The sequence below is a fragment of the Catharus ustulatus genome, chromosome 31 (assembly GCF_009819885.2).
Source record: "Catharus ustulatus isolate bCatUst1 chromosome 31, bCatUst1.pri.v2, whole genome shotgun sequence".
Lineage (NCBI taxonomy): Eukaryota > Metazoa > Chordata > Aves > Passeriformes > Turdidae > Catharus > Catharus ustulatus.
Window position 1 is genome coordinate 1,407,143 of NC_046251.1, and position 27,491 is coordinate 1,434,633.

The 27,491-nt window shown below is 56.8% G+C and overlaps 2 protein-coding genes across 2 annotated transcripts in view; both read left to right on the forward strand.

Moving 5' to 3' along the window:
• The window catches only part of ESPL1 (extra spindle pole bodies like 1, separase), a 68,055-nt gene extending 50,685 nt beyond the window's left edge, over positions 1–17,370 (forward strand). The window contains exons 25-33 of the mRNA XM_033083096.1: positions 167–294; positions 1,823–1,945; positions 3,349–3,510; positions 4,981–5,142; positions 6,071–6,175; positions 7,601–7,707; positions 9,157–9,240; positions 13,694–13,858; positions 16,629–17,370. Coding sequence (XP_032938987.1) covers positions 167–294; positions 1,823–1,945; positions 3,349–3,510; positions 4,981–5,142; positions 6,071–6,175; positions 7,601–7,707; positions 9,157–9,240; positions 13,694–13,858; positions 16,629–16,830 — 1,238 coding nt within the window. The 3' untranslated portion in view covers positions 16,831–17,370. The remainder of the gene's footprint in view (positions 1–166; positions 295–1,822; positions 1,946–3,348; positions 3,511–4,980; positions 5,143–6,070; positions 6,176–7,600; positions 7,708–9,156; positions 9,241–13,693; positions 13,859–16,628) is intronic.
• A 1,332-nt stretch (positions 17,371–18,702) lies between these two features.
• On the forward strand, positions 18,703–25,254 carry PFDN5 (prefoldin subunit 5). The gene is made up of 6 exons (XM_033083421.1): positions 18,703–18,822; positions 20,352–20,454; positions 20,992–21,023; positions 21,880–21,954; positions 23,092–23,197; positions 25,030–25,254. Exons 1-6 carry the CDS (start codon positions 18,751–18,753, stop codon positions 25,104–25,106), a joined length of 465 nt encoding a protein of 154 aa, XP_032939312.1. The 5' UTR covers positions 18,703–18,750; the 3' UTR covers positions 25,107–25,254.
• The last annotated feature ends 2,237 nt before the right edge of the window (positions 25,255–27,491 follow it).

Sequence of the window (27,491 nt, forward strand, 5' to 3'; positions counted from 1 at the left end):
GATGGGATTTGGGATTTGGGGTGATGGATTTGGGATTTTGGGGTGATGGATTTTGGGGTGATAGTGATGGGATTTGGGGTGATGGATTTATTTGGGGTGATGGATTTTGGGGTGATGGATGATGGGATTTGGGGTGATGGTGATGGATTTGGGGTGTCCCCTCCAGGTGTGACCGTGTGCCAGCTGTCCCTGGTCAGTGCCACCCCCGGGGCCGTTGGGGACACGCTGCTGCTGACCCGGCTGGAGCGCGGCTCGGAGCCCCTGAGCGTGCGCATCGCCACCGAGCGCGGCCAGGTCGGGGCCTTCCTCTTCATCCTCATCTTCATCCTCATGTTTATTCTCATCCTCCTCATCTTCATCCTCATTCTCCTCTTCATCCTCTTCATCCTTTTTGTCCCTGTCCTCTTCATCCTCCTCATCCTCCTCTTCATCCCTGTCCTCGTCATCCTCATTTTCATCCTCGTCTTCATCCTCTTCATCCCTGTCCTCATCCTCCTCTTCATCCTCCTCATCCTCCTCCTCCTCATCTTCATCCTCTCCATCCTCATCCTTCTCGCCTTCATCCTCTTCATCCTTTTCATCCCTGTCCTCATCCTCTTCATTCTCATCCTCCTCCTCATCCTCCTCTTCATTCTCATCCTCCTCTTCATCCTCCTCTTCATCCTCCTCTTCATCCTCTTCATCCTCTTCATCCTCATCCTCCTCTTCATCCTCTTCATCCCTGTCCTCATCTTCCTCTTCATCCTCACCTTCATCCTCTTCATCCTTTTCATCCCTGTCCTCCTCATCCTCCTCATCAATCCTCATCTTCATCCCTGTCCTCGTCCTCCTCATCCTCTTTCCCCTCATCCTTGTCTTCATCCTCCTCTTCATCCTCCTCCTCAGCCTCATTTTCTTTCTCATCCTCTTCTTCATCCCTGCCCTCATCCTCATCCTCCTCTTCGTGCTCATCCTGGTTCTTCATCCTTGTTTTCATCCTCCTCCTCCTCCCTGTCGTCATCTTCCTCCTCATCCCCATTTTCATCCTCATCTTCACCCCTGTCCTCCTCCTCATCTTCATCCTCCTCTTTGTCCTCATCTTCATCCTCATCCTTGTCTTCATCCTCCTTCTCCTTGTCCTGTTCATCCTCATTTCCCTTCTCCTCCTCATCTTCCTCCTCCTCTTGGGCTGGGGATCCCCGACCATTCCAGGGTTGGGATCGCGGCTTCCTCCTCTTCCTCCTCTTCCTCCTCTTCCTCCTCTTCCTCCTCTTCCTCCTCTTCCTCCTCCTCTTCCTCCTCTTCTTCCTCTTCTCCCTGGGGTGAGGTACACCTGCAATTCCAAGGGTTGGGATCAGGGAAAAGGGATCACCCCAAACCCCAGGGGCCAGAATCCCAAAAAGGGTTTGACCCCAAATCCCAGATTGCCAGAATCCCAGAAAGGGGTCGTCCTAAATCCCAGGGGTTGGGATCAAGGAAAAGGGATCACCCCAAATCCCAGATTCCCTGATCCCAAATCCCTGACCCCAAACCCAGATTCCCTGACCCCAGACCCAGAATTCCTGACCCCAAATCCCAGATTCCCTGACCCAAACCCCAGAATCCCTGACCCCAAACCCCAAATTCCTGACCCCAAACCCAGAATCCCTGATCCCATTGCCATTCTAGGCCCCCCTGAGCGGGATTCTCCGGGAATTCGAGCAGATCCAGCGGGAGCAGCAGGGTCACCCCAAACCCCAGGGGCCAGAATCCCAAAAAAGGGGTCACCCTAAATCCCAGGGGTTGGGATCAAGGAAAAGGGATCACCCCAAACCCAGATTCCCTGATCCCATTTCCATTCCAGGCCCCCCTGAGCGGGATTCTCCGGGAATTCGAGCAGATCCAGCGGGAGCAGCGCGAGGCCAACGCCTGCACCGAGCGCCGGGAGTGGTGGGAGCGGAGATCCCGCCTGGATCAGCGCATGCAGGTGGGGAGAAAACCCCAAAACTCAGAGGAAAACCCCAAAAATACAGCCTGGGAGTGCCCCCTGGGATCCCTGTGGGGTTTTCTGTGGGATTTTCCTGAGATTTCCCTGATTCCCATGGGATTTTCCCTGGGATCCCTGTGGGATTTTCCCTGGGTTTCCTGTGGGATTTTCCTTGGGATTCCTGTGGGATTTCCTTGATTTCCATGGGATTTTCCCTGGCATTCCTGTGGGATTTTCTATGGGATTCCCAGAGGGATTTTCCTGATTCCCTGTGGGATTTTCGTGATATTCCCTATGGGATTTCCCTGATTTCCTTTGGATTTTCCCTGGAATTCCCTGTGGGATTTTCCTTGGATCCCTGTGGGATTTTCCCTGGGATTCCTGTGGGATTTTCCCTGGGATTCCCTGTGGGATTTTCTGTGGGATTCCCAGAGGGATTTTCCTGATTCCCTATGGGATTTTCCTGAGATTCCCTATGGGATTTCCCCTGAGATCCCTGTGGGATTTTCCCTGGGATTCCCTATGGGATTTTCCTTGGGATTCCCTGTGGGATTTTCCTTGGGATTCCCTATGGGATTTTCCTTGGGATTTCCTGTGGGATTTTTCCTGGGATTCCTGTGGGATTTTCTGTGGGATTCCCACTTTCCCAAACCCCCAAATATCAGGAAAATCCCTTGAGAAGGGGGCCTGACCCACCCCATAACCCACCCTGGGATTCCCTTTGGGATTCCCTTCTGGGGAGTCCTTTTAAGGATTACTTCTGGGGATTTCTTATTAGGATTCCTTTAGGGGATTTCCTTTTGGATTCCTTTAGGGGATTCCTTTTGGGGTATTCCTTTGGGGATTCCTTTGGAGATTCCTTTTGGGGATTCCTTTAGTGGGGTTCCTTTGTGGGATTCATTTTGGAGATTCCTTTAGGGGATTTTCTTTTAGGATTCCTTTAGGGGATTTCCTTTTGGATTTCTTTAGGGGATTCCTTTTAAGATTCCTTGGGGGATTCATTTTGGATTCCTTGTGGGGATTTCCTTTTGGGATTCCTTTGGGGGATTCCTTGTGGGGATTCCTTGTGGGGATTTCCTTTTAGGATTCCTTTTGGGGATTCCTTGTGGGATTCTTTTTGGGGATTCCTTGTGAGGATTCCCTTTTGGGATTCCTTTTGGGGATTTCCTTTTAGGATTCCTTTTAGGATTCCTTGTGGGATTCTTTCGGGATTCTTTTGTGGGATTCCTTTTGGGGATTCCTTTTGGGAATTTCCTTTTAGGATTCCTTTTAGGATTTCCTTTTAGGATTCTTTTGGGGGATTCCTTGTGGGATTCTTTGGGGATTCCTTTTATGATTTCCTGTGAATATTCCCGTAGTTTTTGGGGCCAGGATCCCATTCCCATTGTGTGTCTCCCCGCCAGAGCCTGATCCAGAGCCTGGACTCGGAGGTTTTGGGGTGCTGGAGGGGGCTGCTGCTGCCCCAGGACCCCCAGAGCTCCCCCCTGGAGGAGCAGGAACTGTCCCAGCTGCTGCAGGAGCTGCGGGAGTGCGGCTGGGACAGCCCCGAGCCCGCCCTGCTGCGGGTACGGGATTGGGATTGGGGTTTGGGATTTGGGGATTGAGATTTGGGATTTGGGATTTTGGGGCATTGAGGGTTTGGGGGTTTGGGATTTGGGGTTTGAGATCTGAGGTTTCAGGTTTGGAGTTTGAGATCTGAGGTTTCAGGTTTGGAGTTTGAGATTTGGAATTGGGATTTGGGGGTTTGGGGATTGGGAATTGAGATCTGGGGGTTTGGGGACTGGGGTTTGGGATTTTGGGGTTTGGGGACTGGGATTTGGAGTTTGGGGGTTTGGGGATTTGGTGGTTTGGAGACTGGGGGTTTGGGATTTGGAGTTTGGGGATTAGGGGACGGGGGATTGGGGGATTGGGGTTTGGGGATTGGGGTTTGGGGATTTGGGATTTAGGAAGTGGGGATTGGGGATTTGAGGGATTGGGGATTTGGGGATTGGGGTTTGGAGTTTGAGAGTTTGGGGATTTGGGGCTTGGGGATTGAGATCTGGGGGTTTTGGGGAGCGGGATTTGGGGGCTGGGGTTTGGGGGTTTGGGGATTGGGATATGGGGGATTGAGGATTGAAATCTGGGGGTTTGGGATTTGGGGTTTGGGGGATTGGGGTTTGGGGGTTTGAGAATTGAGATTTGGGGGTTTGGGGATTGGGGTTTGGGGGATTGGGGATTTGGGGATTGAGATTTTGGGGTATGGGATTTGGGGGTTTCTGGATTGGAATTAGGGGTTTGAGAGTTTGGGGATTTGGGGTTTGGGGATTGAGATCTGGGGGATTGAGAGTTTGGGGTTTTGGGGATTGAAGTTTGGGAGTTGGGGAATTTGGGGATTGGGGGTTTGAGAGTTTGGGGATTGGGAGTTTGGGTTATGGGGTTTGGGGGTTTGAGGAATTGGGAATTGAGGTCTGGGGGTTTGGGAGTTGGGGGATTGGGGAGTGGGGATTTGGGGGTTTGGGGTTTGGGATATGGGGGTGTGGGGGTTTGAGGATTGAGATTTGGGAATTGGGGCTTGGGAATTTGGGGACTGGGATTTGGGGATTGGGATTTGAGATTTCGGGTTTCAGGCTTGGGGTTTGGGATTTGGGGGTTTGGGATTTAGGGGTTTGGGGAGTGGGCATTGAGATCTGGGGGTTTGGGGGATTGGGGATTTGGGGATTGAGATTTGAGGTTTCAGGCTTGGGGTTTGGAGTTTGGGATTTGAGTTTGGGAGATTGGGGATTGGGATTTGGGGGTTTGGAGATTGGATTTTGGGGGTTTGGGGATTGAGATTTGGGGTTTCAGGTTTGGGAGTTGGGGTTTGGAGTTTGGCGTTTTGAGTTTGGGAGTTTGGAAGTTGGGGTGGTGACCCTTTGCTTTTGTGGTTCCAATTCCACATTTTTGGGGTTCCAATCCCACATTTCGAGTTTCTCACCCCCCATTTTGTGGTTCCAATCCCACATTTCGAGTTTCTGACCCCACATTTCTTGTTTCTAACCCCTCTCTCTCTCTCCCAGGCCGTGCTGCCGGCGCTGTCCCCCGCCGCTGTCCCCTCTCTGGCCGTGGCGCTGTGCCCGGCGCGGCCGCTGCGCGCGCGGCTCCTGCTGGACGAGGCCCTGGAGCGGCGCCGGGAGCGGCCGGGGGGCGGCACCGGGACCCTGGTGCTGCTGCTGGACAGGGTGGGGAGCCTTCATCACCCTCATCTTCATCATCTTCATCACCCTCAGAATCCTCATCCTCCTCATCTTCATCACCCTCACCCTCATCTTCATCACCCTCAGCATCCTCATCATCCTCACCCTCATTATCCCCATTCTCATCTTCCTCATCCTCAGCATCCTCACCTTCAGCATCCTCACTCTCATCTTCATCACCATCATCTTCATCATCCTCAGCATCCTCATCTTCATCCTCACCCTCATCTTCATCACCCTCATCATCCTCATCCTCAGCATCCTCATCCTCATCACCTTCATCTTCATCACCCTCAGCATCCCCATCCTCATCTTCCTCACTCTCAGCATCCTCATCTTCATCTTCCTCATCTTCATCACCCTTACCTTCATCACCCTCAGCATCCTCACTCTCAACATCCTTATCCTGATCTTCCTCATCATCCTCACCCTCATCATCCTCATCTTCCTCACCCTCATCTTCATCATCCTCATCTTCATCAACCTCATCTTCCTCACCTTTATCATTCTCGCCTTCCTCATCCTCACTTTCCTCACCTTCCTCGTCCTCATCATCATCCTCACCTTCCTCATTTTCCTCCTCACATTTTCCTCACCACTTACTCACTTTCCTCCTCTTCCTTCCTTATCTTCCTCATCTTCATCTTCTTTCTCCTTGTCTTCCTCCCCTTCCCCATCCTCGTCTTCCTCCTCACGCCCTCCTCATCCTCATCCTTTTCTCCATACTTCCTTTTCCTCCTTTTCCCCACTTTCCTTTCCTTTTCCTCCTTCTTTTCCTTTTCCACCTCTTCTCCCTTCTCCAACTTCCTTTTCCTTCTTCTTCTTCCTTTTTCTTCCTCCTCTTCCTCCCCCCTCACCTGTCCGTGTCCCTGTCCCTCACCTGTCCCCTCACCTGTCCGTGTTTCTGTCCCAGCACCTGCAGCGCCTCCCCTGGGAGAGCACCGGGACCCTGCGGAACGTTCCGGTGACGCGGCTGCCGGGGCTGCGCTTCCTGCTCAGCTACGGCCTGGGACAGCAGGTGAGCACACCTGGGACTGGGACACACCCCTGGGGACAGGGACACACACCTGGGACACCTTGGGGACAGGGACACACAACTGGAACAGCTGGGACAGGGACACACAGCTGGGGACAAGGACAGACACCTGGGGCTGCGCTTCCTGCTCAGCTACGGCCTGGGACAGCAGGTGAGCACCCCTGGGGACACCTGGGGACAGGGACATACACCTGGGGACAGCTGGGACAGGGGGACACACCTGGGGACAGGGACACACACCTGGGGACAGGGACACACACCTGGGGACAGCTGGGACAGGGACACACAACTGGGGACAGGGACACACCCCTGGGGCTGCGCTTCCTGCTCAGCTACGGCCTGGGACAGCAGGTGAGCACACCTGGGGACAGGTACATACACCTAGGGACAGCTGGGGACAGGGACACACACCTGGGACACACCTGGGACAGACACACCCCTGCCAGGGCTGCGCTTCCTGCTCAGCTACGGCCTGGGACAGCAGGTACGGCACAGGGACACACACCTGGGACAGGGACACACACAGCTGGGGACACCTGGGGACAGGGACACACACCCGAGGCTGCGCTTCCTGCTCAGCTACGGCCTGGGACAGCAGGTGAGCACACCTGGGGACAAGGACACACACCTGGGGACAGGGACACACACCTGGGGACACCTGGGGACAGGGACACACACCTGGGACAGGGACACACACCTGGGGACAGGGGCACACACCTGGGGACAGGGGCACACACCTGGGGACACCTGGGGACAGGGACACACACCTGGGACAGGGACACACACCTGGGGACACCTGGGGACAGGGACACACACCTGGGGACAGGGACACACACCTGGGACAGGGACACACACCTGGGGACAGCTGGGACAGGGGGACACACAGCTGGGGCAGGGACACACACAGCTGGGGACACCTGGGGACAGGGACACACACCTGGGGACAGGGACACACCTGGGATTGGGGACACACACCTGTGCACACCTGGGACACACCTGGACACACCTGTGCCATGTTTCTCTGCAGGGCTCAGTGCTGCAGCGGGGCGTGGATCCCTCCCGCGCGTTCTGCATGCTGAGCACACCTGGGACAGGGACACACCTGGGGACAGGGACACACCTGGGATTGGGGACACACCTGAACACACACCTGGCACACACCTGGCACACACCTGGGCACACACCTGGGCACACCTGTGCCATGTTTCTCTGCAGGGCTCAGTGCTGCAGCGGGGCGTGGATCCCTCCCGCGCGTTCTACGTGCTGAGCACACCTGGGACAGGGACACACACCTGGGGACATGAACACACACCTGGGGACAGGGACACACACCTGGGGCACACCTGAGCACACCTGAGCACACCTGGGGCACACCTGAGCACACCTGTGCCATGTTTTTCTCTGCAGGGCTCAGTGCTGCAGCGGGGCGTGGATCCCTCCCGCGCGTTCTACGTGCTGAACCCGCAGCGCGACCTGGGCGGCACCGAGCAGCGATTCCGGGCCTGGTTCGAGAGGTGACCCCAAAATCCACCCCAAAATCCACCCCCAAAATCCACCCCCAAAATCCACCCCCAAAATCCACCCCCAAAAATCCACCCCCAAAAATCCACCCCCAAAATCCACCCCAAAAATCCACCCCAAAATATTCTATGGGAGCCCAAAATATTCCCTGGGGACCCCAAGTATCCCTCTGGGACCCCAAAAACCTCCCTAGGATCCCAAAATATCCCCCCAGGACTCCAAAAACCTCACTGGGACCCCAAAATATCCCCCCAGGGACCCAAAATCTACCCTGGAACCCCAAAAACTGCCCCAAAATCTGCCCTGGGACCCTAGATATCCCCCCAGGACCCCAAAATATCCTCTGAGACCCCAAAGTCCTCACTGGGACTCCAAAATATCCCCCTGGGACACCAAATTATCCCCTGGGAACCCAAAAACCACAACAGGGACCCCAAAATCCTGCCCCATTATTTATTTTCCCAATTTCCCCGTTTTTGATTTTCCCATTTTTCCCAATTTCCCCGTTTTTTGCCCCATTCCAGCGAACCAGGCTGGCTGGGGGGGCTCTCACCCCATTTTTAATTTCCCATTTTTCCCAATTTCCCCGTTTTTTGCCCCATTCCAGCGAGCCAGGCTGGCTGGGGATCACACCCCATTTTTAATTTTCCCAATTTTCCCATTTTTCGCCCCATTTCAGCGAGCCAGGCTGGCTGGGGCTCACTCCCCATTTTTAATTTCCCATTTTTCCCAATTTCCCCATTTTTAATTTTCCCAATTTTCCCATTTTTTGCCCCATTCCAGCGAGCCAGGCTGGCTGGGGGTCACACCCCATTTTTAATTTTCCCATTTTTCCCAATTTCCCCATTTTTTGCCCCATTCCAGCGAGCCAGGCTGGCTGGGGCTCACACCCCAAATTCTTTCCCAATTTTCCTGTTTTTTATTTTCCCAATTTCCCTGTTTTTCCCCCCATTCCAGCGAGCCAGGCTGGCTGGGGGGGCTCACTCCCTATTTTTAATTTTCCCATTTTTCCCAATTTTCCCATTTTTCCCCCCATTTCAGCGAGCCAGGCTGGCTGGGGGTCACACCCCATTTTTTATTTTCCCAATTTTCCCGTTTTTTGCCCCATTCCAGCGAGCCAGGCTGGCTGGGGCTCACACCCCATTTCCAATTTTCCCAATTTTCCCGTTTTTCCCCCCATTTCAGTGAGCCAGGCTGGCTGAGGGTCACACCCCATTTTTAATTTTCCCATTTTTCCCAATTTCCCCGTTTTTTGCCTCATTTCAGCGAGCCAGGCTGGCTGGGGGTCACACCCCATTTTTAATTTCCCATTTTTCCCAATTTCCCCATTTTTAATTTTCCCAATTTTCCCATTTTTTGCCCCATTCCAGCGAGCCAGGCTGGCTGGGACTCACACCCCATTTTTAATTTTCCCAATTTTCCCATTTTTTGCCCCATTCCAGCGAGCCAGGCTGGCTGGGGGTCACCGGCGCGGCCCCGACCCCGCAGCAGCTGCAGGAGGCGCTGGGGGAGCGCGACCTCTACATGTGAGAGACCAAAGGGGATTTGGGGATTTGGGGTTGGGATTTGGGGGGGATTTGGAGTTAATTTGGGAGGGATTTGGGGTCAGGTTTGAGCCTGATTTGGGTTTGGGTTTTGGGGGAATTTGGGGTCGGGTTTGGGGGGGTTTGGGGTCAGGGTTAGGGGGATTTGGGGTCTGGTTTAGGGGCTGATTTGGGGTTGGGTTGTGGGGCTTATTTGGGGTTGAGTTAGGGGGATTTGGGGTTGGGTTTTCGGGGGGATTTGGGGTCGGGTTTAGGGGTTTATTTGTGGTTGGATTTGGTGGATTTGGGGTTGGATTTGGGGCTGATTTGGGGTCAGGGTTAGGGGTTTATTTGGGGTTGAGTTTGGGGGATTTGGGGTCAGGTTTGAGGTTGGATTTGGGCCTGATTTGGGGTCAGGGTTAGGGGGATTTGGGGTCGGGTTTGGGGCTGATTTGGGGTCAGGGTTAGGGGTTTATTTGGGGTTGGATTTGGTGGATTTGGGGCTGATTTGGGGTCAGGGTTAGGGGTTTATTTGGGGTTGAGTTTGGGGGATTTGAGGTCAGGTTTGAGGTTGGATTTGGGCCTGATTTGGGGTCTGGTTTAGGGGTTTATTTGGGGTTGAGTTTGGGGGATTTGGGGTCAGGTTTGGGGTTGGATTTGGGGCTGATATTGGGTCTGGTTTAGGGGTTTATTTGGGGTCGGGTTTGGGGGGAATTTGGGGTCAGGGTTGGGGTCGGGTTTGGGGGGAATTTGGGGTCAGGGTTTGGGAAAGATTGGGGGTCAGGTTTGGGGCTGATTCAGAGAGGATTTGGGGTCGGGTTTGGGAGGATTTGGGGCTGATTTGGGGTCGAGTTTAGGGGTTAATTTGGGGTCAGGTTTGGGTCTGATTCAGAGAGGATTTGTGGTCAGGTTTGGGGGGATTTGGGGCTGATTTGAGGTCGGATTTTGGATCTGGTTTAGGGGTTGATTTGGGGTTGGGTTTCAGGGGATTTGGGGTTGGGTTTGGGGCTGATTCAGAGAGGATTTGGGGTCAGGTTTGGGAGGAAATTTGGGCTGATTTGGGGTCAGGTTTGGGGGGATTTGAGGTCAGGTTTGGGGTTGATTTGGGGTTGAGTTTGGAACTGACTTGGGGTCGGGTTTGAGGCTGATTTGGAGTTAATTTGGGGGAGATTTGGGGTCAGATTTGGAGTTGATTTGGGGTGGATTTGGGGTTGGGTTTGGGGGATTTGGGGTCAGGGTTGGGGGGATTTGAGGTTGGGTTTTGGAGAGATTTGGGGCTGATTTGGGGTTGGGATTGGGGGTTTATTTGTGGTTGGATTTGGGCGGTTTGGGGTTGGATTTGGGGCTGATTTGGGGTCGGGTTTGGGGGGGATTTGGTGTATGGTTTAGGGGTTGATTTGGGGTCTGGTTTAGGGGTTGATTTGGGGTCGGGTTTGGGGCTGATTGAGAGAGGATTTGGGGTCAGGTTTGGGAGGATTTGGGGTTTGACTTGGGGTCAGGTTTTGAGGCTGATCTGAGGTTGGGTTTTGGAGGGATTTGGGGCTGATTTGGGGTTGGATTTGGGGCTGATTCAGAGAGGATTTGGGGTCAGAGTTGGGGGCATTTGGAGCTGATTTGGGGTCTGGTTTAGGGGTTGATTTGGGGTTGGGTTTGGGGGATTTGAGGTCGGGTTTGGGGCTGATTCAGAGAGGATTTGGGGGGGATTTGAGGTTGGGTTTGGGGCTGAATTGGGTTGGGGTTTGGGGTTGGATTTGGGGTCAGGGTTGGGGAGATTTGGGGGGGATTTGAGGTCGAGTTTGGGGGATTTGGGGGGGATTTGGTGTCTGGTTTAGGGGTTGATTTGGGGTTGGGTTTTGGGGGGATTTGGGGTCAGGTTTGGGGGGATTTGGGGTTGATTTGGGGTCGGGTTTGGGGGCGTTTTGTTGTCTGGTTTAGGGGTTGATTTGGGGTTGGGTTTTGGGGGAATTTGGGGTCAGGGTTGGGGGGATTTGAGGTTGGGTTTTGGAGGGATTTGGTGCTGATATGGGGTCGGGATTGGGGGGAATTTGGGATCAGGGTTAGGGGGATTTGGAGTTGGGTTTGGGGGGATTTGAGGTCAGGTTTAGGGGTTTATTTGGGGTTGAGTTTGGGGGATTTGGGGTTGGGTTTTGGGGGAATTTGGGGTCAGAGTTGGGGGATTTGGGGTTGGGTTTTCGGGGGGATTTGGGGTCGGGTTTAGGGATTTATTTGGGGTTGGATTTGGTGGATTTGGGGCTGATTTGGGGTCAGGGTTAGGGGTTTATTTGGGGTTGAGTTTGGGGGATTTGGGGTCAGGTTTGAGGTTGGATTTGGGGCTGATTTGGGGTCAGGTTTAGGGGTTTATTTGGGGTGGATTTGGGGGATTTGAGATTGGAATTTGAGGTCAGGTTTGGGGGGGATTTGGGGTCAGGGTTTGGGGGATTTAGGGTCGGGATTTTGGGGGTTTGGGGGGCGTTTTTGGGTCAGGGTTTGGGGCTGATTCAGAGAGGATTTGGGGTCGGGTTTGGGAGGATTTGGGGCTGATTTGGGGTCGGGTTTAGGGGTTGATTTGGGGTTGGGTTTGGGGGATTTGGGGTCAGGTTTGGGGCTGATTCAGAGAGGATTTGAGGGCAGGGTTGGGGGATTTGGGGTCGGGATTTGGGGGGGATTTGAGGTTGGGTTTGGGGCTGAATTGGGTTGGGGTTTGGGGTTGGATTTGGGGTCAGGGTTGGGGAGATTTGGGGCTGATGTGGGGTCTGGTTTAAGGGTTGATTTGGGGTTGGGTTTTGGGGCTTATTTGGGGTTGAGTTTGGGGGATTTGGGGTTGGGTTTTGGGGGAATTTGGGGTCGGGTTTTGGGGGGTTTATTTGTGGTTGGATTTGGGCGGTTTGGGGTCTGGTTTAGGGGTTGATTTGGGGTTGGTTTTATGGGGATTTGGGGTTGGATTTGGGCCTGATTTGGGGTCAGGGTTAGGGGGATTTGGGGTCGGGTTTGGGGCTGATTTGGGGTCAGGTTTAGGGGTTTATTTGGGGTTGGATTTGGTGGATTTGGGGCTGATTTGGGGTCAGGTTTAGGGGTTTATTTGGGGTTGAGTTTGGGGGATTTGGGGTCAGGTTTGAGGTTGGATTTGGGGCTGATTTGGGGTCAGGTTTAGGGGTTTATTTGGGGTGGATTTGGGGGATTTGAGATCGGAATTTGAGGTCAGGTTTGGGGGGGATTTGGGGTCAGGGTTTGGGGGATTTGGGGTCGGGATTTTGGGGGTTTGGGGGGCGTTTTTGGGTCAGGGTTTGGGGAAGATTTGGGGTTGGGTTTGGGGCTGATTGAGAGAGGATTTGGGGTCAGGTTTTGGGGGGATTTGGGGTTTGATTTGGGGTCGGGTTTGGGGCTGATCTGAGGTTGCGTTTTGGAGGGATTTGGGGCTGATTTGGGGTCGGGTTTGGGGGTTTGGGGTTTTTTTTGGGATCTAGCTGGTGACATGGGTGACGGCGCTGGTGCGTGACTCCTGGACGGGCTCTCCGTGTCCTGCCTGGTTTAGGATCAGTTTTAGGACTGATTTAGGATCAGTTTTAGGGCTGATTCAGGGTCAGCTTTAGGGCTGATTTAGGATCAGTTTTAGGGCTGATTTAGGATCAGTATTAGTGCTGATTTAGGATCAGTTCAGTCTCAGATTTGGGGGTTTTTTTGGATTTTCTCCCCAGCTATGCCGGTCACGGTGCGGGTGCCCGGCTCCTGGACGGGCTCTCCCTGTTGGGGTTTGTTTTAAGCTCAGTTTTAGGGCTGATTTGGGGTTTTTTTTGTTTTTTTGATGCAGTTATGCCGGTCACGGTGCGGGTGCCCGGCTCCTGGACGGGCTCTCCCTGTCCCGCCTGGTTTAGGCTCAGTTTTAGGGCTGATTTAGGTTTTTTTTTTGTTTTTTTGATGCAGCTATGCCGGTCACGGTGCCGGGGCCCGGCTCCTGGACGGGCTCTCGCTCTCCCGCCTGATTTAGGCTCAGTTTTAGGGCTGATTTAGGGTTTTTTTTTGTTTTTTTGATGCAGCTATGCCGGTCACGGTGCGGGTGCCCGGCTCCTGGACGGGCTCTCTCTGTCCCGCCTGGTTTAGGCTCAGTTTTAGGGCTGATTTGGGTTTTTTTTCTCCCCAGCTATGCCGGTCACGGTGCCGGGGCCCGGCTCCTGGACGGGCTCTCCCTGTCCCGCCTGGTTTAGGATCAGTTTTAGGGCTGATTTAGGTTTTTTTTGGGATTTTCTCCCCAGCTATGCCGGTCACGGTGCGGGTGCCCGGCTCCTGGACGGGCTCTCCCTGTCCCGCCTGGTTTAGGCTCAGTTTTAGGGCTGATTTGGGTTTTTTTGGGTTTTTTTGATGCAGCTATGCCGGTCACGGTGCGGGTGCCCGGCTCCTGGACGGTCACAGCCTGGTTTAGGCTCAGTTTTAGGGCTGATTTGGGTTATTTTGGGTGCAGTTATGCCGGTCACGGTGCCGGTGCCCGGCTCCTGGACGGGCTCTCCCTGTCCCGCCTGCGCTGCCGCGCTGTCTCGCTGCTCTTCGGCTGCTCCAGCGCCGCCCTCGCCCCCCGGGGGGGGCTGGAACCCACCGGGACCGTCCTCAAATTCATCCTGGCCGGGTGGTGAGTGCGGGGCTGGGAGTTCTGGGGGGACTTTGGGATTTTGGGGGGCTCTAGGGGCTGAGTTCTGGGGTTCCCTTAGGACTTTTGGGCTTTGGGGGGCTCTGGGGCTGATTTCTGGGGTGATTTTGGGATTTCTGGGGAGTTTTGGGGGTTCTGGGACTTTTGGGGGAGGCTTTGGGGGGGCTCTGGGGCTGGGTTTTGGGTTCCTGGGGGGCTTTGGGGGTTCTGGGTGCTGAGTTCTGGGGTTTCCTGGGGGGATTTGGGGCTTTGGGGGGCTCTGGGTGCTGAGTTTTGGGGTGGTTTTGGGATTTTGGGGAGTTTTGGGGGTTCTGGGACTCTTTTGGGTGGCTTTGGGGGGGCTCTGGGGGCTGAGTTTTGGGTTCTTGGGGGGCTTTGGGGGTTCTGGGTGCTGAGTTCTGGGGTGGTTTTGGGACTTTTGGGCTTTAGGGGGCTCTGGGTGCTGAGTTTTGGGGTGGTTTTGGGACTTTTGGGGAGCTTTTGGGGTTCTGGGGCTTGGGGGGCTCTAAGTGCCGAGTTCTGGGGTGATTCTGGGGACTTTGGGGGCTCTGGGGGCTGAATTTTGGGTTCTTGGGGGGCTTTGGGGGCTCTGGGTGCTGAGTTTTGGGGTTCCCTGGGGGGTTTTGGAACTTTGGGAACTCTGTGTGCTCAGTTTTGGGGGAGCTCTGGGCCTTGGGGTCTCTGGGTCTTTAGTTCTGGGGTGATTTTGGGATTTTGGGAGAGTTTTGGGGGTTCTGGGACTTTCGGGGTGGCTTTGGGGGGCTGTGGGATCTCAGAGCGCTCAGTTCTTGGGGTTCTCTGGGACTTTGGGGTGACTCTTTAATTTTGGGGAGGGGGTCTTCCTGTGCTCACGGTCACATTTTGGGGTCTCTGTGTTTGGGGTCTCTCTATTTTGGGGTCTCTGTGTATTTGGGGTCTCTCTCTATGCTCTCACCCCCCTCATTTTTGGGGTCTGTGTGTATTTGGGGTCTCTCTGTGGGTTCCCAACCCCCCTGTTTTGGGTCTCTCTCTATTTGGGGTGTCTCTGTTTTGAGGTCTCTGTGCTCTCAACCCCTATTTTTGGGGTCTCTATTTGGGGTCTCTCTTTATTTGGGGTCTCTCTATTTTGGGGTCTCTCTCAGTGCTCTCACCCCCCAATATTTGGGGTCTCTATATGGGGTCTCTCTGTATTTGGGGTGTCTCTGTTTTGGGGTCTCTCTGTATTTGAGGTCTCTCTCTATTTGGGGTCTCTCTCTGTTCTCACCCCCATTTTTGTCCCCCCCTCCCCATTTTGGGGTCTCTCTCTGTGTATTTGGGGTCACTCTGTGGGTTCCCATTCCCCCCCATTTTGGGGTCTCTCTCTGTTCTCTCACCCCCCATTTTTGGGTCTCTGTGTATTTGGGGTCTCTCTCTATTTGGGGTCTCTCTGTGCTCTCACCCCCCCATTTTTGTGCCCCCCCTCCCCATTTTGGGGTCTCTCTATTTTGGGGTCTCTCTGTATTTGGGGCCTCTCTGTGTATTTGAGGTCTGTGTATTTGGGGGTCTCTCTGTGTTTAGGGTCTCTCTCTGCTCTCACCCCCCGTTTTGGGGTCTCTCTATTTTGGGATCTTTCTCTATTTGGGGTCTCTCTCTGTGCTCTCACCACCCCCCCCCCCCCCCATTTTGGGATCTCTCTGTATTTGGGGTCTCTGTGTATTTGAGGTCTCTCTCTGTATTTGGGGTCTCTGTTCTCATCCCCCATTTTTGTCCCCCCCCTCCCCATTTTAGGATCTCTATTTGGGATCTCTGTGTATTTGGGGTCTCTCTCTGTTCTCACCCCCATTTTTATCTCCCCCCTCCCCATTTTGGGGTCCCTCTCTGTGTATTTGGGGTCTCTATTTGGGGTCTGTGTGTATTTGGGGTCTCTCTCTATTTGGGGTCTCTCTCTGTATTTGGGGTCTCTCTCTCTGTGCTCTCACTCCCATTTTTGTTCCCCCCTCCCCATTTTGGAGTCTCTCTCTCTGTATTTGGGGTCTCTATTTGGGGTCTCTCTGTATTTGGGGTCTCTGTTTGGGATCTCTCTGTGTATTTGGGGTCTCTCTCTCTGTTCCCACCCCCATTTTGACCTCCCCCCTCCCCATTTTGGGGTCTCTGTGTATTTGGGGTCTCTGTGTATTTGGGGTCTCTCTCTCTGTATTTGGGGTCTCTCTATTTGGGGTCTCTGTTCTCATCCCCCATTTTTGTCCCCCCCTCCCCATTTTGGGGTCTCTATTTGGGATCTCTCTGTATTTGAGGTCTCTCTCTGTGTTCTCACCCGCATTTTTATCTCCCCCCTCCCCATTTTGGGATCTCTATTTGGGATCTCTGTGTATTTGGGGTCTCTCTCTCTGTTCCCACCCCCATTTTCATCTCCCCCCTCCCCATTTTGGGGTCCCTCTCTGTGTATTTGGGGTCTCTCTGTATTTGGGGTCTCTATATTTGGGATCTCTGTGTATTTGGGATCTCTCTCTGTATTTGGGGTCTCTCTCTGTTCTCACCCCCATTTTTATCTCCCCCCTCCCCATTTTGGGGTCTCTGTGTATTTGGGGTCTCTGTGTATTTGAGGTCTCTCTCTCTGTATTTGGGGTCTCTCTATTTGGGGTCTCTGTTCTCACCCCCATTTTCATCTCCCCCCTCCCCATTTTGGGGTCCCTCTCTGTGTATTTGGGGTCTCTATTTGGGGTCTCTCTCTGTATATTTGGGGTCTCTCTCTGTTCCCACCCCCATTTTCATCTCCCCCCTCCCCATTTTGCAGCCCCCTGGTGCTGGGGAACCTTTGGGATGTCACAGACCGGGACCTGGACCGCCTGGCTGAGGCTCTGCTGCGGGGGTGGCTGGGGGGGGGTCCTGGGACCCCCCTGCTGGCCCAGCTGGCCCAGGCCCGCCAAGCCCCCAGACTCAAATCGCTCATTGGAGCCGCCCCCGTGGCCTATGGGCTGCCAGTGAGTCTGTGCTGAGGGGGGCTGGGACCCCAGACCCACCTGGGCTGAGCTTGGGGGACCCCAGACCCACCTGGGCTGAGCTTGGGGGACCCCCAGACTCACCTGGGCTGAGCTTTGGGGTCCCCTCAGTGCCCCCAGACTCACCTGGGCTGAGCTTTGGGGTCCCCTCAGTGCCCCCAGACTCACCTGGGCTGAGCTTTGGGGATCCCTTGGTCACCTGTGGGGACCCCAGACTCACCTGGGCTGAGCTTGGGGGACCCCAGACCCACCTGGGCTGAGGGGTTGGGGTCCCTTTGTCACCTTTGGGGACCCCAGACTCACCTGGGCTGAGCTTTGGGGGTCCCTTTGTCACCTCTGGGGACCCCAGACCCACCTGGGCTGAGCTTGGGGGGTCCCTTTGTCATCTTTGGGGACCCCAGACCCACCTGGGCTGAGCTTGGGAGACCCCAGACCCACCTGGGCTCAGCTTTGGGGACCCCAGACCCACCTGGGCTGAGCTCTGGGGACCCCCAGACCCACCTGGGCTGAGCTTGGGGGACCCCCAGACTCACCTGGGCTGAGGGTTTGCTCCCCCAGACTCACCTGGGCTGAGCTTGGGGGACCCCAGACCCACCTGGGCTGAGCTTGGGGGTCCCTTTGTCACCTTTAGGGTCCCCCCAGTGCCCCCAGACCCACCTGGGCTGAACTTTGGGGTCTCCCAGTGTCCCCAGACTCACCCTTTAGGGTTCCTTTGTCACCTTTGGGGACCCCAGACTCACCTGGGCTCAGCTTTGGGGGTCCCCTTGTTAATTTTGGGATGCCCTCATATCCTGGAGTGAAGGTTTGGGGTCCTCTTTTTGCCTTTAGGGGGTTCCTGTCACCTTTGGGGTCTCCCCCATTGCCTGGAGTGAACTTTGGGGGGAGCCCCGGTTATTTTTGGGGTCCCCCCGTTATTTATAAGGGAGAATTTGGGGGAATTTGGGGGTCCCCCATCACTTTTGGGATCCACTTGTGGCCTTTGGGGTCCCCCCTTTGTGATTTTGGGGGTCCCCACCCCCGCGGGGATTTTTGGGGTGTCTGGAGGAGGGGAGGGGAGGGTTTGAACTGCCTTAATTTTAATAAAAATTTTAATTAAATTTTTAAAAAATTTATGTTTATTTGCCTGTTTTGCAACAATAAAGCTGCTGCCTCTGCACTGAGCTCTGCTGAGTCTCTCTGGGCCTCCCCAAATCCTGTCTGGACCCCTCCAAACCCCTCTAGACCCCCCAGAATTTCTCCTGGACCCCCCAAATCTCTCCTGGACATCCCCAAGACCCTCTAGAGCCCCCCCAAATTTCTCCTGGACCCCCCAAATCTCTTCTGGGCCTCCCCAAATCCTGCCTGGGTCCCCAGATCCTGCCTGGACTCCCCAAAATTTCTCCTGGACCCCCCCAAATCTCTCCTGGACACCCCCAAGACCCTCTAGAGCCCCCCAGATTTTTCCTGGACCCCCCCAAATCTCTCTGTGCCCCCTGCCTAATCCTTCCTGGACCCCCCAATTTTCTCCTGGACACCCCTAAATCCCTCCCGAACCTCCCTAAATCCCTCCCGGACCCCCCCAAATCCCTCTAGAGCCCCCAAATTTTTCCTGGATCCCCCCAAATTTTTCCTGGACCCCTCCTTTTCCTCCCGGCCGGCAGGGGGCGCTGTCTCGCTGTCCCATTTCCGGTCCTCCCGGCCGGCAGGGGGCGCTGTCTCGCTGTCCCATTTCCGGTCCTCCCGGCCGGCAGGGGGCGCTGTCTCTCTGCGCCATTTCCGGGTCCTCCCGACCGGCAGGGGGCGCTGTCTCGCTGTCCCATTTCCGGTCCTCCCGGCCGGCAGGGGGTACTGTCTCACTGCACCATTTCCGGGTCCTCCCGGCCGGCAGGGGGCGCTGTCTCACTGTCCCGTCCCCCGGCTGAGGGCGGGCGGCTCAAGATGGCGCAGACCGTTAGTGTGGGGGAGCTGGGGCTGCAGCAGCTCGAGATGCTCAAGGGGCAGCTGGAGCAGGTCCGGGGAACTCGGAGGGACTTGGGAAAGGGGTTTGGGGAAGGGCTGGGGGGTCGGGAGGAGCGAGGAGTCCTGTGGGGGGGCTGTGGGGGGAGTGTGGCTGCAGCAGGGAGGGGCTGGGAAGGGTCCTGAGGGGATTCTGGGGATTTGGGGGTTTGGGGGGTCCTGAGGGGATTCTGGGGATTTGGGGGGTCCTGGCTGGGGCCGGGTCCTGAGGGGATTTCGGGGGTTTTGGGGGTCTGGGGGGGTTTTGGGGGTCTGAGGGTTTTTTGTGGGTCTGGAGGTTTTTTGAGGGTCCTGGCTGAGGCCGGGTCCTGAGGGGATCCCGAGGGTTTTGGGGGTCTGGGGGGATTTGGGGTCTGGGGGTCTTTTGGGGGGTCCTGGCTGAGGCCGGGCCTTGGGGGGTTTTTGGGGTCTGAGGGTTTTTTGGGGGTCTGGGGGTTTTTTGGGGGTCTGAAGGTTTTTTTGGGGTCCTGGCTGGGGTTGGGTCCTGAGGGGATCCCGGGGGGTTTGGGGGTTTTGGGGGTCTGGGGGGATTTGGGGTCTGAAGGTTTTTTGGGGTCTGAAGGTTTTTTGGGGGTCTGGGGGTTTTTTGGGGGTCCTGGCTGGGGCTGGGTCCTGAGGGGATCCCGGGGATTTGGGGGGTTTTGGGGGTCTGGGGGTTTTTTTTGGGTCCTGGCTGGGGCCGGACCTTGGGGGGTTTTTGGGGTCTGAGGGTTTTTTGGGGGTCTGGGGGGTTTTGGGGGATCTGAGGGATTTTTGGGGTCTGAGGGTTTTTGGGGGTCTGGGGGTTTTTGAGGGTCTGAGGGTTTTTGGGAGTCTGAGGTTTTTTTGGGGGTCTGAGGGTTTTTTTGGGGGTCTGAGGGTTTTTTTGGGGTCCTGGCTGGGGCTGGGTCCTGAGGGGATCCCGGGGGGTTTGGGGGTTTTGGGGGTCTGGGGGGATTTGGGGTCTGAGGGTTTTTTGGGGTTCTGAGGGGTTTTTGGGGGTCTGAGGGTTTTTTTGGGGTCTGAGGGGTTTTGGGAGTCCGAGGGTTTTTTGGGGATCTGAGGGTTTTTGGGGGTCTGGGGGGTTTTAGGGGTCTGAGGGTTTTTTGGGGGTCTGGGGGGTTTTAGGGGTCTGAGGGTTTTTTGAGGGTCTGAGGGTTTTTTTGGGGGTCCTGGCTGAGGCCGGGCCTTGGGGGATTTTGGGGTCTCAGAGCTCTAAAGGAGGGTCCCGAGGCCTGGGGTGGCTCAGGAGGGGAATTTGGGGGGGTCTGGGGGGGTCTCTGCAGTTGGGGAGGCCCTGGCTGCCCCCCTGACTTGGGATCCCCCCAAATTTCAGTTACAACCCCTCCAAAAAAAAACGTTTTTCTCCCTCCTCATCTTTTTGGGACCATTCCCAACCCTGTGGGGGTCACCCCCCTTTAGAACCCCCAGCCCCAAAAAAATCCCAAATCCAAAATCCCTGGGGTTTCCCCCGAAATTCTGGGGGTCTCCCCCCAAACCCCAGGATCCCCCAAACCCCAGGACCCCCCAAATTCCCCCCACAGGAGGTGGAATTCCTGTCCTCATCCCTGGCCCAGCTCAAGATGGTGCAAACCAAATTCGTGGAGTCCAAGGAGTGCCTGAACGTTCTGCACAAGGGCAACGAGGGTGAGGGACCCCCCAAAAAAAACCCCAAATCCTCCCCAAAAAATCCCCTGGGAGGGTTCCCCAGATCTTGATCAAAATCTGGAGGGAGCCCCCAAATTCCAATGGGGAGCTGGAAATGCTGTGGAACATCCCTGAGTTCTGGGGGAGCCCAAATTTTCATGGGAGGGCCCCAAATCCTCCCCAAAATCTGTGGGGTCGCCCAAAATCTTGATGTGGGGAGGGGTCCTAAATTATTATTGAACCCCCAAATCCTGAGGGGGGTTCAAAAGTTTGGGGAGGGTCCCCAAATCTTGATGGGAGCCCCAAAATCCTGAAGGGGGGAGGAAAATTCTGAAGGGGGGATCCCCAAATCCTGATGGGGGGAGGTGAATTCTGAGGGGATTCCCCAAATCCTGATGGGGATCCCCAAACCTGAGGGGTTCCCCAAATCCTGAAGGGGGGAGGTAAATTCTGAGGGGGATCCCCAAACCCAGGGAGACCCCAGAGGGATTTTGGGGTGTCCTGGAGCTCTCCTGACCTCCCCCCCTTTTTCCACAGGGAAAGATCTCCTGGTGCCTCTCACCAGCTCTGTATCCTTTTCCTGCTCCTGGAACCCCCCAAAATCCATCCTGGGGAGGGATCTGTGCCCCTCCAGCCCCACACCCCCAATTTTCCATGATCCCCAGATGCAGGAGCACCCCCCCCCCCAGCCCTGTGCCCCCCATTTTTCCTGACCCCCCCAGATTTAGGAGTCCCCCCAGGTGTAGGAGCCCCCCCATTTTCCATGACCCCCCATCCCTGTGACCCCATTTTCCATAATCCCCTGTTTTCCCTGACCCCCCCCAGATTTAGGACCCCCCATTTTCCCTGTCCCCCCAGATTTAGGAGCCCCCCCAGCCCCCTGCCCCCCATTTTCCATGACCCCCTATCCCTGTGACCCCATTTTCCATGATCCCCTGTTTTCCATGACCCCCCAGTTTTAGGACCCCCTGTTTTCCCTGACCCCCAGCCCCCTGCCCCCCATTTTCCCTGACCCCCCAGATTTAGGACCCCCTGTTTTCCCTGATCCCCCAGATTTAGCAGCCCCCCCCCAACCCTCTGTGCCCCCCATTTTCCCTGCTCCCCAGCCCTTTCTACCCCCCATTTTCCCTGCCCCTCAGCCCTGTACCCCAATTTTCCCTGTCCCCCACCCCATGCCCCCCATTTTCCCTGACCCCCCCCCAGATTTAGGACCCCCCATTTTCCCTGACCCCCCATTTTCCCTGCTCCCCCAGATTTAGGAGCCCCCCCAGCCCTGTACCCCCATTTTCCCTGTCCCCCACCCTGTGCCCCCATTTTCCCTGACCCCACAGCTATAGGACCCCCCATTTTCCCTGTCCCCCAGCCCTGTACCCCCGTTTTCCCTGTCCCCCACCCTGTACCCCCATTTTCCCTGACCCCCCCCAGATGTACGTGCCTGGCAAGCTCCAGGACGTCCGCACGGTCCTGGTGGACGTCGGCACCGGTTACTACGTGGAGAAGGTGGGGAGGGGGCTGGGGGGGCTTTGGGGGGGACTGGGACCCCCAATTCCACCTTCCCCACCCCATTCCCACCCCATTTCCCCATTCCTGTTCTGTTTCCCCCATTCTCGTCCATTCCTCTCCATTTTCCCCATTTCCATTTCCTCTCTGTCCCCATTCCCAGTCTATTTACCCCGTTTCACATCCCCATTCCCATTTCCCCATTTCTCATTCCCCATCCCCATTCCCCATCCCCATTTCCCCTTTCCCATTTCCCTTTCCCCATTCTCATTCTCCATTCCCATCCCAATTCCCCATTTCCCATCCCCATTTCCCCATTTTCCATTCCCCTTTCACATCCCCATTTCCCTTTCCTGTTTCCCATTTCCCATTCCCATTTCCCATTCCCCTATTTTCCCATTCCCATTTCCCCATTTCCCCATTTTCATTCCTCATTCCCATCCCCATTCCCATTCCCCATTCCCAATTCCCCATTCCCATCCCCATTCCCTTCCCCATTCCCTTTCCCATCCCCATTCCCATCCCCATTTCCCATCCCCATCTCCCCATTTATTTCCCCATTTCCTATTCCCCTGTTCTCATTCCCATTTCCAATCCCCATTTATTTCCCCATTCCCCATCCCTATTCCCATTCCCCATCCCCATCCCCCTTTTCCTCTTCCCATCCCAATTCCCCTTTCCCATTTCCCCTTCCCATCCCCATTCCCATCCCCATTCCCATTTCCCATCCCAATTCCCCATTCCCCAATTCCCCATTCCTCATTCCCATTCCCATTTCCCCATCCCAATTCCCCATTCCCATTCCCATTCCCATCCCATTTCCCCATTCCCCATTCCCATCCCCATTCCCATTTCCCATCCCCATCCCAATTCCCCTTTCCCATTTCCATTTCCCATTTCATTTCCCCATTCCCCATTCCCATCCCAATTCCCCATTCCCATTCCCCATCCCCATTCCCCTATTTTCCCCATTCCCCATTCCCCATTCCCATTTCCCATCCCAATTCCCCATCCCCATTCCCATTCCCCATCCCCATTCCCATTTCCCTTTCCCATTCCCATTCCCCCATTCCCATTCCCAATTCCCCATTCCCATTTCCCTATTTTCCCAATTCCCATTCCCATTTCCCTCCCCAGTCAGCCGACGACGCCCGGGCGTTTTTCAAGCGCAAAATCGAATTCCTGACGCGGCAAATGGAGAAAATCCAACCGGCCCTGCAGGAGAAGCACGCCATGAAACAGGGTGGGTGTCCCACGAGGGGCTGGGGGAGCCCTGGGGAACCCCAAAAAACACACCCTGACACCCCAAACACACCCTGGGGAACCCCAAAAAACACACCCTGAGATCCCAAACACACCCTGGGGAACCCCAAAAAACACACCCTGACACCCCAAACACACCCTGACACCCCAAACACACCCTGAGATCCCAAACACACCCTGGGGAACCCCAGAATCCCCTGAGAGCCCCCTGGGGACCCCAAACACACCCTGGGGAACCCCAAACATACCCTGAGATCCCAAACACACCCTGGGGAACCCCAGAATCCCCTGAGAGCCCCCTGGGGACCCCCAGAACCCCCCCAAACACACCCTGGGGACCCCAAAAAACACACCCTGACACCCCAAACACACCCTGGGGATCCCAAACACCCCCTGGGGAACCCCAAACACACCCTGGGGATCCCAAACACCCCCTGGGGAACCCCAAACACACCCTGGGGACCCCAAACACACCCTGAGATCCCCCAGAAACCCTCTGGGAACCCCAAACACCCCCTGAGATCCCCCAGAAACCCTCTGGGAACCCCAAACACACCCTGAGATCCCCCAGAACCTCCCCAAACACACCCTGGGAAGCCCAGAAACCCCCTGAGATCCCCCAGGGACCCCCCAGGGACCCCCAAAAAACCCCTGAGACCCCCAAACCCCCCCTGCCCTCCCTCCCCACTTTTGGGGTCCTTGGTCCCAGATTCCCTCCTGACCCCTCCCCAAACCCATTTTCCCCCCATCTCTAACTCCTCCCAGGATTTGGGGTCCCCCTTTGCCCCTCACTGGTTTTGGGGTCCCCTCCAATCTGGTTTTGGGGTTTCCCTTTTCCCCCCTCCCTAATTTTGGGGTCCCCCTTTGCCCCTCACTGGTTTTGGGGTCCCCTCCAATCTGGTTTTGGGGTCTCCCCTTAGCCCCCTCCCTGATTTTGGGGTCTCCCCTTTGCCCCTCCCTGGTTTTGGGGCTCCCCCCCTTTACCCCTCCCTAATTTTGGGGTCCCCCCCCAATCTGGTTTTGGGGTCTCCCCTTTTCCCCCCTTCCCCCAATCTCAGGGTTCCTCTCCCATCCCCTCCCTGGTTTTGGGGCTCCCCCCCTTTCCCCCCTCCCCGTTTTTGGGGTGTCCCGTTTTTGGGGTGCCCCGTTTTTGGGGTGTCCCCATTTGTGGTGCCCCCGTGTTTGGGGTTCCCGGTTTTGGGGTGTCCGGGTTTTTGGGGTGCCCCGTTTTCGGGGTGCCCCGTTTTTGGGGTATCCAGTTTTTGGGGTGTCCCCATTTGGGGTGCCCCGTTTTTGGGGTGTCCCGTTTTTGGGGTGCCCCGTTTTTGGGGTGCCCCGTTTTTGGGGTGCCTCATTTTCGGGGTGTCCCGTTTTTGGGGTGCCCCCTTTTTTGGGGTGTCCCGTTTTTGGGGTGTCCCGGGTTTGAGGTATCCCCTTTTATGGGGTGCCCCATTTTTGGGGTGCCCCGTGTTTGGGGTGCCCCGTGTTTGGGATATCCCCGTTTTTGGGGTGTCCCGTTTTTGGGGTATCCCCTTTTATGGGGTGTCCCCTTTTATGGGGTTTCCCCGTTTTTGGGGTGTCCCATTTTTGGGGTGCCCCGTGTTTGGTGTGCCCCGTTTTTGGGGTGTCCCCGTTTTCAGGGTGCCCCGTTTTCAGGGTGTCCCGTTTTTGGGGTGTCCGGGTTTTTGGGGTCCCCCTTTTATGGGGTGTCCCCGTGTTTGGGATGCCCCGTTTTTGGGATGCCCCTTTTTCGGGGTGTCCCCATTTGGGATGTCCCCGTTTTCGGGGTGTCCCTGACGTGCTCCCCCCCAGCTGTTCTGGAGATGATGTCGCAGAAGCTGCAGCAGCTGACGGCGCCTCAGGGGGGCCCGGCAGGACCCAAGGCGTGACCCCAAAACCTGCGGGGGGGGTTTGGGGGTGCAGCCCCCCCACCCCAAAATCTGCCGAGTGTTTTGGGGTGCACCCCCCCCCCCCCCGTACCCCAAATCCCCCTCCCCGTTTTGTACCAGTCCCTGCAATAAAGCAGAGGCGGCTCCAGGGGGCTCCGGGCGGTTTTGGGGCTCCGCGGGATCCCGGGTGTGGGTTTGGGGACGTTTGGGGACATTTGGGGACATCTGGGGACAGACCCGGGGGGGTCGTGTCGGGGCTGAGCCCCACCCCGGCAGCCGCGTGCTCCCGGCAGTGACCGCGAGGGGGCGACAGCGACACGGACGGGAGGGGACGGGGACAGGAGGGGACGGGGACACAGGGATGGGGACAGGAATGGAGACAGCGACACGGACGGGAGGGGACAGGAACAGGGACAGGAATGGGAATGGGGACAGGGACGGGAGGGGATGGGGACAGGGACAGCGACACGGACGGGAGGGGACGGGGATGGGGATGGGGACAGGAGGGGACAGGGACAGGGACACAGGGATGGGGACAGGGACACGGACGGGAGGGGACGGGGACGGGGATGGGGACAGGAGGGGACAGGGATGGGGATGGGGATGGGGACAGGGACAGCGACACGGACGGGAGGGGACGGGGATGGGGATGGGTACAGGGACAGGGATGGGGACAGGAGGTGACAGGGGCGGGAATGGGAACAGGGATGGGAGGGGACGGGGACAGGGACAGGGACACAGGGATGGGGACAGGGACAGGATGGAGATGGGAATAGGGACAGGAGGGGACAGGGTCAGGGATGGGGACAGGGACGGGAGGGGACGGGGACAGGGACAGGGACAGGGACACAGGGATGGGGACGGGATGGGGACGGGATGGGGACAGGGACAGGGATGGGGACAGCGACACGCACGGGAGGGGACAGGGACGGGGACACAGGGATGGGGACAGGGACAGCGACATGGACGGGAGGGGACGGGGATAGGGACAGGGACAGGATGGGGACAGGGATGCACATGGGGACAGGAGGGGACAGGGACAGGGACACGGACGGATGGGGATGGGGATGGGGACACAGGGATGGGGACAGGGACAGGGGCAGCGACACGGACGGGAGGGGACGGGGATGGGGACAGGGACAAGGACACAGGGATGGGAGTGGGGACGGGGATGGGGACAGGGACAGGACGGCATGGGGATGGGAGTGGGAATGGGGACAGGAGGGGACAGGGACAGAGACAGGGATGGGGACAGGGCTGGGGATGAGGACAGGGACAAAAATAGGATGGGGACAAGGATGGGGACAGGGACAGGAGGGGACAGCGATGGGGACAAAAACAGGGCTGGTAACAGGAATGGGGATGGAGATGAGGATGGTGACAATCTGGGGACAAGACGGGTGACAGTCTGGGGACAGGGACAGGGCTGGGGACAGGGACAGGGACAGGGCCAGGACCGGGGTGGTGACAAGCTGGGGACAGGCCCGCGGGTTCCTGTGTCCCACCCGGCTCGGGCAGGGGGGCTCTGCTGCCCCCCCCAGTGCCAGCAGTGTCCCCAGCGTGTCCCCACGGGGGTGGCAGTGTCCCTGCACAGCCGGGGGGTGTCTGTCGCTGTCACTGTCACTGTCACCATCCCTGCTGACAGCCAGCACGGGCGGGGGGGGGGGGAGGTGACAAACCGTGACACAAAAGCTGTGGGGACATCTCTGGCCAGCCTGGAGGTGCCACCACCCCCGTCCCTGGCTGTCCCTTGTGTCACCCCTGTGTCCCTCCCTGGCTGTCCCTTGTGTCACCCCTGTGTCCCCCCCGATTGTCTCCTGTGCCACCTGTGTCCCCAGTGCCATCCCTCTGTCCCTTGTGCCATCCGTGTGTGTCCCCTGTTTGTCTCCTCTGTCCCCCCCTTGTCCCCAATGCCACCCCCATGTACCCAGTGCCACCCGTGTGTGTCCCCCTGGCTGTCCCATTTGTCCCCCCCATGTCCCCAGTGCCACCCCCGTGTCCCCAGTGCCACCCCCATGTCCGCAATGTCACCCTCATGTCCCGTGTGCCGCCTGTGTGTGTCCCCCTGGCTGTCCCTTCTGTCCCCCCCATGTCCCCAATGCCACCCCCGTGTCCCCAATGCCACCCCCATGTCCCCAGTGCCACCCGTGTGTCCACCCCCGGCTGTCCCCTCTGTCCCCCCCTTGTCCCTTCTGTCCCCTGCTTGTCCCCAGTGCCACCCCCATGTCCCCTGTGCCATCCGTGTGTGTCCCCCGCTTGTCCCATTTGTCCCCCCCATGTCCCCAGTGCCACCCCCATGTCCCCAATGCCACCTCCATGTCCCCTGTGCCACCCGTGTGTGTCCCCCTGGCTGTCCCTTCTGTCCCCCCCGTGTCCCCAACGCCA

Excerpts from the sequence above, each read along its gene's own strand:
- PFDN5 (XM_033083421.1), top strand. The coding sequence starts at position 18,751 with ATGGCGCAGACCGTTAGTGTGGGGGAGCTGGGGCTGCAGCAGCTCGAG. Across the intron at positions 21,955-23,091 it reads CCGGTTACTACGTGGAGAAG|TCAGCCGACGACGCCCGGGC; the intron begins GTGGGGAGGGGG and ends TTCCCTCCCCAG. Across the intron at positions 23,198-25,029 it reads GAAGCACGCCATGAAACAGG|CTGTTCTGGAGATGATGTCG; the intron begins GTGGGTGTCCCA and ends GCTCCCCCCCAG.